This window comes from Ylistrum balloti, unplaced genomic scaffold, assembly GCF_031769215.1.
Source record: "Ylistrum balloti isolate Yb309-2 unplaced genomic scaffold, AGI_CSIRO_Ybal_v1 Utg369592, whole genome shotgun sequence".
Taxonomy (NCBI): Eukaryota; Metazoa; Mollusca; class Bivalvia; order Pectinida; family Pectinidae; genus Ylistrum; species Ylistrum balloti.
The window spans coordinates 481,765-494,027 of record NW_026781877.1 but is presented as its reverse complement, the minus strand read 5'-3'; the positions used below and the strand labels follow the sequence as shown (position 1 = coordinate 494,027).

General features: G+C 33.8%; 1 protein-coding gene across 1 annotated transcript in view; it reads right to left on the bottom strand.

The window, feature by feature from the left end:
• LOC132545016 (partitioning defective 3 homolog) overlaps positions 1 to 12,263 on the bottom strand; it is a 63,213-nt gene that overhangs the window by 34,787 nt on the left and 16,163 nt on the right. Inside the window, exon 2 of the mRNA XM_060208684.1 lies at positions 11,699 to 11,803. Coding sequence (XP_060064667.1) covers positions 11,699 to 11,803 — 105 coding nt within the window. The remainder of the gene's footprint in view (positions 1 to 11,698; positions 11,804 to 12,263) is intronic.

Here is a 12,263-nt window from a genome sequence, read left to right as displayed (position 1 = left end):
TTTCAAGGTCTTGCGTTAAGTAAGGATATTTTTCACCTTTACATTAAATGTAACCCCAGATTATCTTAAACCATTTTCAAGGTCTTATGTTAATCAATCTTGTTTCATTCAATATAAGGGTACATGATATTTCTAATTTAAATTTCAGTATCATTCACATTTGAAAGGACATTTCATATATGTGCTATACTCCATTGACCACTGCTTAATTTACATATCAAAACCAACAAGTCAGGAACGTAACCACAGCAATTTTTTTATATAGTACTACAAATAGAGATATTGATGCTGTACATGTATAAAAAAAAAAGGTAATTACAGTTTACAAAACAAATAAATTAACACACAGGTTTTAATTTCAAAAATGTCTTTTGATATTGTAATATCAACGTTTCCATGGGTGTATTTAGATCCATATGCTGGTAAACAGTGACAAAAACTCTTCCATAATGTTAACAGATGTTTTGTTATATTGAACACATGACAGATGGTTTCTTTTTCTAAAACAGCAGGTGCCTCTCTGTTATCCTCAGTGCATTTCCTTGATTTTGACATTGACCAGCTAAGTTTCAATCCAGTCATTACAAGGTGAAACTGCTCTAACACAGGCTAATTATGATAAGAACCACATGTTTGACCTCGACACACCTTTATGATAGTGGAGGAGACCTTAAGGTCAGGCCCTAATAACACCAATTAGGGACTAGAGAACTTCACCTATCCTACAACACTATCCAATAACAAACCATAGGTACAGCACTGTGGGAAAATGAAGATAGAAGCCCAGGATTAAGACCAATGTTGTTATAGTTGGTAGGCCATGTAATTTATATACTTTCAAGTTCATGTCCTCGCATACATGAATCAGTTAACAAAGTTTGTGTGATCTATATATAAGGCTTCAATCAGTACATTTATCTTTTCTGTTTCAATTGATTTCTCTCACCTTTGTGACTGTACATTTTATTAACAGCTACGAACACCTGTTCACTCACATCCTTTTACAATCAATAAATTCAAACTCCCTTCAAACTAGATTTAATTCTTATTTCTTCAAATATGAGTGACAAATGTTTCTACCCACTCCTCTGGTTTCCCCCTTCAACAGTTAAGATTGCAGATTATGTGTCTGACAATTACGCAAAGATTCAAGAAATATATACTGCTACAATTCAAGTTTGAGTGATGGAATAATTAAGTTAACATGACCAACAAAAAAGTCATCACCATTTGTCCTGATTACCTTAGTGCAGAAAGAATAGTCCTGAACATATGTTTAGTGAGATAGGTTTATATGTTCATGACAACTTCCCATAATCAAAAACCATAAGCTCCACATCTGTCCAAAAAGTTGGTATCGAGGATGCAAACAGGAGCTACAGTAAGATTTTTATTCTCTACAATTGGCACTACGACCTGCAAGTCTGCCATCTGGGACCAGTACTATATGTACTAACAATTGTTGTAGGAAAATCAAGAAAAGTCGGTATCTATGCAATTAGTGCCTTGTGCCAAGATGTCTTACACGATATATACATCACAGTGGTAGAGCTAGGCCCATGTATCTCTATACAAAGTTTTCAAACGATGTAAGTTGAAAATGTTTAAAGCATTCAAATTGTGGCATAGAAATATTTTTTTCTGAATTTGATATTTGCTATCGCACAATGGACAAACTTTCCTTAATCAACACCTTGGCAACAACTGTCCCGATTTTCAAGGTGTCCTTGCGATCGGCCAGATTCTAGCAAATACAATCTATCGTGCCTTGACTTCATTTTCACATATTCAGAACGGATCACTTCGATGGATCTATGCACATAAACAGGCTAATTTTTTCCCCCATCCTTTTAAATAACCAATGTACATTCAAAAATGAAACCGAAAATAAGAAATAGCATTCTTTGTTGGAAAATCTTGGTGATTTAACCTAGTAAACATGGCTCAGCCACCATGTACCCCTCAGTGCCAGAAAAACAAAATCAGTGAACAGTACGAAGGTAATTTAAAAATCTGTCAGTTTAAAAAAAATGTGGATAGAATTTATAATTTTTCTTGCTTTCTGTAAAATCATACTTCTAACTAGTAACTGATGTAACTGCTTGGTAGATCCTTTCTTTGTATTTTTCTCTGATATGATATTATTGATTATATTGTATCTTGTTTTTGCCCAAAAAGTGAGGACATTCATTTAGCACGGTCAGTACTTAGACATCAACTTATCACAGGTTAACAAATATCAACTATAAAACCTTTGCAGTTATTTCATTTGCACGGCTCAACTAATTTAGAAAGTTTGGAAAATAAAACATTCTGTGAACGTCCTCCTAAATAGTGCACTCTCTCAGTTTTTGGAGTAGAATCAAGGGTATGTGGATTTAGCATTTACTTATATTTTTTATTCCTGATGGCAGAAACTCATATAACTTTGTGAAAAATGTCTCAAAGGTAAAGCATCTAAAATATTCATGTTTTATAACATATTAAATTTCTTCCAATTACACCCATAATACTGTGAAATGTACATTAATTTACAGTGTAAACATCATACATGACACCTTAATTTGTTAATGTGTCATTCTATTAATTAAAAAATTATAGAATTTTTGTATACTTCATAGCCATTAATTAATATATATAAGTCATAACAAGTAGTGAATTATAAACGTCATAAAAAATCCATTAACCCCGTACATATATCTCACACAAATTAACTGTAAGGTTTTAATTAAGTACAGCGACGCCTCCACATAGCATTTAATAGTAATAATTAACAGCCATAAAATGATGTCAAGGTCTTCCAATGATCAGTGTTTCTTAATCATTCTTAATTAGAGGTATTGATGGGTAGTAATTTATTATTTCAAATACAGCTATGTGGATAACAAATAAAGATTGTACATTTTGCGATTTAATTGGTGTTCACTGTATCGACCTTTCAGTGAACAAAATGAAAGGTGAGAATATCAGGTACTGAACACTAGTGTATAACATGTATATTGACACAGTTGGAATTATTGAGGAGTTGGGGGTGGAGGGTGGGATTTCTTATTTCTCAAGTTTTCAAATTGGTATAAACAGACATTACCAAACATAACATGGTATAACATCATCCAACAACATTAGCACTAACATGTTAAGTACGTACATTATCAAACAACATTAGCACTAACATGTTAGGTATGTACATTATCAAACAACATTAGCACTAACATGTTAGGTACGTACATTTTCCAACAACATTAGCACTAACATGTTAGGTACGTACATTATCAAACAACATTAGCACTAACATGTTAGGTATGTACATTATCAAACAACATTAGCACTAACATGTTAGGTATGTACATTTTCCAACAACATTAGCACTAACATGTTAGGTACGTACATTATCAAACAACATTAGCACTAACATGTTAGGTATGTACATTTTCCAACAACATTAGCACTAACATGTTAGGTACGTACATTATCAAACAACATTAGCACTAACATGTTAGGTATGTACATTTTCCAACAACATTAGCACTAACATGTTAGGTATGTACATTTTCCAACAACATTAGCATAGGTACGTACATTATCAAACAACATTAGCACTAACATGTTAGGTACGTACATTTTCCAACAACATTAGCACTAACATGTTAGGTACGTACATTATCAAACAACATTAGCACTAACATGTTAGGTATGTACATTATCAAACAACATTAGCACTAACATGTTAGGTATGTACATTTTCCAACAACATTAGCACTAACATGTTAGGTACGTACATTATCAAACAACATTAGCACTAACATGTTAGGTATGTACATTTTCCAACAACATTAGCACTAACATGTTAGGTATGTACATTTTCCAACAACATTAGCATAGGTACGTACATTATCAAACAACATTAGCACTCACATGTTAGGTATGTACATTATCAAACAACATTAGCACTAACATGTTAAGTACGTACATTATCAAACAACATTAGCACTAACATGTTAAGTACGTACATTATCAAACAACATTAGCACTAACATGTTAGGTATGTACATTTTCCAACAACATTAGCACTAACATGTTAGGTACGTACATTATCAAACAACATTAGCACTAACATGTTAGGTATGTACATTATCAAACAATATTAGCACTAACATGTTAGGTACGTACATTTTCCAACAACATTAGCACTAACATGTTAGGTACGTACATTATCAAACAACATTAGCACTAACATGTTAGGTATGTACATTTTCCAACAACATTAGCACTAACATGTTAGGTACGTACATTTTCCAACAACATTAGCACTAACATGTTAAGTACGTACATTTTCCAACAACATTAGCACTAACATGTTAGGTACGTACATTATCAAACAACATTAGCACTAACATGTTAGGTATGTACATTATCAAACAACATTAGCACTAACATGTTAGGTATGTACATTTTCCAACAACATTAGCATAGGTACGTACATTATCAAACAACATTAGCACTAACATGTTAGGTATGTACATTATCAAACAACATTAGCACTAACATGTTAAGTATGTACATTATCAAACAACATTAGCACTAACATGTTAGGTATGTACATTATCAAACAACATTAGCATAGGTACGTACATTATCAAACAACATTAGCACTAACATGTTAGGTATGTACATTATCAAACAATATTAGCACTAACATGTTAGGTACGTACATTTTCCAACAACATTAGCACTAACATGTTAGGTACGTACATTATCAAACAACATTAGCACTAACATGTTAGGTATGTACATTTTTCAACAACATTAGCACTAACATGTTAGGTACGTACATTATCAAACAATATTAGCACTAACATGTTAGGTACGTACATTTTCCAACAACATTAGCACTAACATGTTAAGTACGTACATTTTCCAACAACATTAGCACTAACATGTTAGGTACGTACATTATCAAACAACATTAGCACTAACATGTTAAGTATGTACATTATCAAACAACATTAGCACTCACATGTTAGGTATGTACATTATCAAACAACATTAGCACTAACACCTTTACAAGGACAACAAGGTCAATATTTTCAATTGATCATACAGCACAGTAGGAATTTAATCAGCTGCATATAATATGCAAATTAAAATCAGCCTATAAATGATTGAAGCAGTTTAACACTGATTTCTCTATAAAAATATCAAGTCATTGTAGTAAAATTCAAAGTTAAATTAACTACATGTAGCTCATCAGTGAAACACCAGATACTATGGTACATTATCTAGTCTACTCACAAGGATTGTATTGCAAAGCACAAGAGTGATAGCGTGTCAGCTGCTGTATCCCAAGCACACACAAACCATAATCTGTTAATGTGATTAAAATGGTACAACAATCCAGAGGAGAGAAAAGTAAAGGGATAAAGTAGGATGATAGGGTTTACCACAATGTAGGATTCCCTCTTTATCTCTTGGAATGTATATGATATTTTTTTTGATATAGCCTTTGCGTTTCCCTTGATGCCAATGAAAGGAAGAATGTGCTAAGTACTACATATAATTCAAATTGATAGAGTGTTCATGTATCTGCCTTTCTGTAAAAATGTAAGCCCGTGCACAGATGTTTTATTTTTCATTGGGCTAATGAAATAATTAACAGCCTAATTCATGATGGATACCACATGTAGGTATGATGGAACTCTACCCTACAGCTCTCTGTCAACTAGTCTGTACTGTTTCTCTAGAATATTTAATTAATGAAAAAAATTGGCCTTGTAATTCTGATCTCTTGGATAAGTCCGATTCTCTTCTCCAAAGTTTTACAGGAAAGAGAGATAAGATATTAGACAAACACAGCGATATATTTCTAAGGGGCTGGAATCCAGTGTAATCTGTACTGATCAAAGCAAGGAAGTACACGCTATAGGTATTAACAATGAGCTCTCTCAAAGTCATGATACATTATTACATGTACTTCATATTGTTACAGCAAAATATAGCTAAATTGTTGCAATTTGGAAAATAATTTAATTGGATTGATAATAAGACTGATATATATGATTAAAATACAGTTCTTAAATGACTTTAAAGTGAGATCATAACAAAAGCCAAACTTGTAAATGAAATTTCTTAGAGAGATTTTTTCATTTCCTTTTTTTTCCCCTTTCACATAGTCTGCAGCCCCCATCCCAAGTTTTTGTAAAACAATATCCAGCTGTTTTCATCTACTACAGCTTATCTTTCCTTCATCTGTTATCGCTTGTTTGTTTGCCGATTTCTTCTTTATAAATTACATGCAACCAGATTTCTAATCCAAATAGGATTCATGAAAGTGTGAAACCAGTTTTAAACAATTATCTCATTTTAGATTAAAATATTTCGAAGAAGCTATAAAATCTGTGATAAGTTTAATGTACGATAATAACTCAATTCGAAACAAAAATAAATTCAAAATCCTTTCTATGATTAATTTCATTGTTATTTATTTCAAATCAAATGATTCTCATCTTTTACAACTATTTCAAATATTATACCCATCCACAGTATATAAGTATCAATTTATTTTTTATGTTGTCCTATAATAATTAAGTCCAGTTTAATGAGCTTAATCTGTCGCCTGAATTTCCTGATACAAGTAAAATACACCAATGATTTCATCCCAATATCAAATACTACACCAGTTAGGGCAGTTTTATATGTACCTGCTAATAATAACCATATCTCAGGTATAATTAGTAATTAAATCAGGCCTACATAGTCCGCTGGTAACGATGTGATGAAGAGCTTCCAAAAAATGTCCATTACACAGATAAAACCTGGATGTACTGGTCCTTGTAACAATATAGCCAGCAGCCAGTAAGGCATGGCAGGGATTAATGGAGTACTAGAATGGACACCTATATTAATAGACTGTTAATCTAGTGTTGACAGCTGATCTATATTACTGTTATCAGGTCAGAAACAATTGTACTGGCTGTACAAGTCTGATAAGTTGCTATTAGATCTATAGAATTAAACTATATCTCTGTACAATAAATACACAGTACAAAACTTGTGTACAAGTTCTGATTTATAAATTTATCTGAGAAAATACAATGTTCCACAGTAATTCACTTTCCGATATGTAGCGGTAAATCTAGTTAAATGAAATAAATTCTGAAACAAAAAAAATATTCCCCAGACCTGAATTAATTACATGATTAAATTTTCCTTGATGCATTCTGTACTAAAAGATTTAGTGCTAGCTATACCCAGCTAACCACCAAAACCTAATTATCTCCCTTGTATAGAGCATCAACAGCTTGCAGGGCTCTCGATCTGCCAGATTTGGGGCCGATTCCTAATGCAAAATAGTATCTTTTTTTCCCAATTCAGACCCCAAGTTTCCCTATTCTAAGGAAAATGCCACTATTTTTCCCAATCTAATGGCCCCGGGCCCCAGGCCCAAAATGGGGAGTGAGAGCCCTGGTTTGATTTGTTATTTTCCCAGGATCATATAGCCAAATGTTAACACCATCCCCAAGCATAAGATTTCTGACTGAAATCAGACCATTGGTAAGATGTTTGGCAGCCTTTAGCTAGGACTTGATTATTTCAGAAGATCAATATCTTTGACATAACTGACAATTAAAAGTATATTTTTTTTATTCTGAGATGCCGTGAGGCCATGTGTTGATTAATTAAATATAACATTGAATCAAGTGTCTATGAACCCTCCTGCCACTTCATGTTCAGTCTGGTGTTTGTCTACTTGGGAGGCAGATCTACAACGACCAATGAAAAGAGACTGTGATGTCACTGTCAGATAATAACTGACCCCTGTAACTCCATAGAGATAATTATTATACCAACAAAATATAGACAAACCTACAGGTTAACAACAGCCTGGATGGTCCTGGAAACAATGGAGAGGGTCTGGAGTTTATCTCTGACCTCAATAAAATACAGATAGTAATGGGCTTCATGTAATTTGTCTGCCTTTAATGAGTTTTGTATCAAAACAATCCATGACAAGGATTTCCAACCATCATGTAAAACTGGCTTCCTTTATCAACATTACTTCTTTCTGAACTCAATCTGGCCGTGTTTTCATAATTAAAGTTTGAGTATGATTTTTTCATCAGAACTCTATCTGGTAAAACAGATTTGTATAAATGCAATTCATTTCATTATTGTCCAGAGTTTCTCATTAGAAGTTACACATATACGAGCCATTCATTATTAGCTTATACTGCATACTTTAACAAGATTTCTTTCCTGTGTAAATTATTACCAAAAATTCTTCTTTTCTTTCATGATTTCAAGATTTCATCGAACGTAAATGCTTTTAAAGTTTTACAAGAAATACAAGTAAAATTTGTTCACGAGTTCATGCAACATTTTTAAGTAAGATGTATCAACATTTTAAAAAGACTCAGATAATTAACAAAATGGTGACCTTAGAATATGAACTCGGTGAAGTTTGATATCTGAGTAAAGCTTGATTAAAATCCCATAAAGAGAAACCCAGACTATAAAAGGGAATTATCTGATATTATAATTAATTCCAGATATCTCTCATCGTAAGATGCTTTCACTTCAGAGGGTTTTATTGTGATGTATGGTATGCATCTTTTTCTTCTATTTTTTTTGCCAGCATTGTCCTGATTACATAAAAGAAAATCTACTGCTTTTTTCAATGACCGTGCTGTTTAAAACAAAGTTAATGAATTCTTTTTAATTGAGCCTTCCCCTGATATGGAAACATAACCTTTCATTTATAGAATTTTCCCCTACCCTGAGGGTGTGACAGAGAAATCTCCAACCCGGGGGTTGATTTTTTACAATACAGTATTTCATATATTATATATCAATGAAATGGAGCAACATATGAGATAAATACCACATTCATATATAAACAGTCGTTTTTCTTGCAGTAACTTTAAAGCGTACACTTCATGACATGACGTTATGTAAAGTTTGGATTTGCTTCAGGATGCCGATAGCTAGCAGACGATGTTTGTTTACAATCCATTGTCATAAGGCTATCTCTATATCTCTTTTATAAGCTATCTATCAAGCTGCTCTTTCCCGGCTAAAACGGGAGACACGGCTGTGAATGGTGGGAGAAAACTTCATCACAACAAGGACAGGTGGGCGAGTTAAAACATCACTGAATAAGTTAATGATTTTCTATGAATAGTAAATGAACTTTGGTGACTTTGAGCTTTCAGCACTGAAACACATAACTCAATAATTCAAGGTATTGTCATTAATACTTGTTGACCTTTGCATAAAAATTTATCAAAATCCCATAAGATATGCTAGAGTGATGAAATTGGTTTTGAGACAGGATGAGGAGAGATTCAACACAGTCGTATGTAGTCAGTAAGTGACTAAGGAAGGCTTATGGATGTGACAGATGTAGGATGGGTACAATGTTGCACTTTATGTCACTAATGCTTCCTTCATACTTCTCCATAAATAAGCAGGGTCAAATATGTTATTTAAATCAAACAATAGCATTCAGTTCTAAAATATTTAAATCAATTTGAGAATTCTATTTATATACACTGGCAATGACTAACTCCATTAAATCTCTTTTCTCAAAAAAATTAAGCAGTATGTGTACTTTTTGTTTTGTTTTTTATCTATTTCTATCTAACACCTGGTGGTATTTGAAAATGGACTTGACAACACTAGCTTTCGGCTGTTTCTTGTCAAGAGGTTATTTTTACACGATCATAAACGTCTATTTTTCCCTTTGTATTACAGCTCTCAGAGACATTAAAAGTGTGGTTTCAGTACAAAATATTCAGTTTAATGTTGACCCTGCCTTCCACTTATTTACAAAGCAGTAAAATTTATCAGATTGGGAATGACAATGAAACATTAACACAATTACCATATTTATATATACTTTGCATATGAATCTAAAAAATGGAGTTGTTCTATTTCAATGTTATACTGATAACCAGCTCTTTTTTGCTTTAAATTTACACCTTAACATGTTACTTGCATCACAAATATAAACAATTCTATCACATCTAATTGATTTAATGAAATGTCAATTTTGAACATGTTTCAGTTGCCTGCAGTGAAAGAACAATGTCCCCAGAAAATACTGTACTTAATCACCAGTAAAACATTTCAAAGATCAGGATAGCAATATACATTGCCATTTGCAATTGGTTGCCATTTGAACTTGAAGAGGTCAACTGAATAATGGAAATGCCAAATTTTAAATGACTTATTCAAAGATTTGTGAGTGGGGTTAGGTTTCCAAACATGACTGATTGTGAATGTGTAGGCTTGGTCCTCTAACTTGTACTTTAACAACCCTATTAGGCTACATTCCTCTGCCTGTCCAACTACAGCCATTGTCACCTGTGGCCTGTCACTGAACAAATTAACAGGGCAAAACACCTGGACTCTCATTCTACTGTTGATGGCCACAAGTCCGTGAGGACAGGAACAAGAGCATAAGGTGCAAGGGATCTATCAAATGCCTAGCTAGGTTGATCATGATCAATAACTATAAGGCATTATGATGTACCTTACAAGTCATCACTTTCCAAACCAGGAATCTTCGCATCCAACCTTACCTTTCTAGTCAAATTCTCACTGGTTCAACTTTCTAACAGTTAATGTAAATGTTTTCATTTTCTATATTTTTCAAACCTCTTGAAAATAGGAGCTGCGCTATTTCAATCCAAGAAAAAAACTAATCTTTGTATAATTACATCACAGTTCTACATTAAATAGTATATATAGTTTTAAAAACATGATCATAATATGTTTATCATCTGGCTGGTATGTACGGACAATTTGAAATTCATAAACACAGAACTTTGTTATCAATATAATATGATCTTGGTATGAAACTTTCTCGAAACAACATTTCTCTGACATGTGGTCTTAAAAAATGTCTAATATTTCTTTGACGTCAATATCAATCTGATAGGATATATTTGGATATGGGGAAGGTGGAGTGGATGTATTGTGTAAAATGTTATCCTTTATTCTATACATGAGTTTGTGTACCACTATGCCTGACTATGTGTACCACTATGCCTGAGTTTGTATACCACTATGCCTGACTATGTGTACCACTATGCCTGAGTTTGTATACCACTATGCCTGAGTTTGTGTACCACTATGCCTGAGTTTGTGTACCACTATGCCTGACCATGTGTACCACTATGCCTGAGTTTGTGTACCACTATGCCTGACCATGTGTACCACTATGCCTGACTATGTGTACCACTATGCCTGAGTTTGTGTACCACTATGCCTGAGTTTGTGTACCACTATGCCTGACTATGTGTACCACTATGTCTGACTTTTTGTACCACTATGCCTGAGTTTGTGTACCACTATGTCTGAGTTTGTCTAACACTAAGCCTGAGTTTGTGTACCACTATGCCTGAGTTTGTGTACCTCTCAGCCCGAGTTTGTGTAACACTAAGCCTGAGTTTGTGTACCTCTATGCCTGAGTTTGTGTACCACTATGCCTGAGTTCGTGTACCACTATGCCTGACTATGTGTACCACTATGCCTGAGTTCGTGTACCACTATGCCTGACTATGTGTACCACTATGCCTGACTTTGTGTACCACTATGCCTGAGTTTGTGTATCACCATGTCGGAGTTTGTGTAACTAAACCTGAGTTTGTGTACCACTTAACCTGAGTATCGTGACCTGCTTGATGTTATTACTTACCTGTTCTCTATCATCCACCACATCATTGAGTATGTCATCTGGGTCAAGGATTCCCCCATCAGTGCTGGTCTTTAGGTTGTGTACAGTCACCCAATGCTCATTTGACTGAAATGATAAAAAAGGTCAGAATATTCAAACTACGTGGTGGTCACTTTGCTGAAAAACAACATCATGTCATGGTGATTATCCCTGCCAAGTTGGAACTTGCATAAGTAAAATCAAAGATATTGCTTGAAAACTGAGAGAGAAAATCTCTAGAAAAGACTAAAACATTTTAAAAGCAACAAGGGGCCGTAATTCAGCTAAACATCATCGATTGCTATTTCAGAAAAATACAACTTCATGTCATTGTGATCATCATGATTAAGCATACACATGTATGAAAGAAATCAGCTGAAAACTGAAGGCAGATATCTCCCAACAAGATCAATATGATGAGATCCTAAAGGAATCCTGCAAATGGTGCCCACCATCATTTGATCAAAACTGCACAACTAAGGATCAGGGGTACCTACATCTAAAATTTGAGAAAGATCCATCCAGCACTTCTCATGAAGTACTGTTT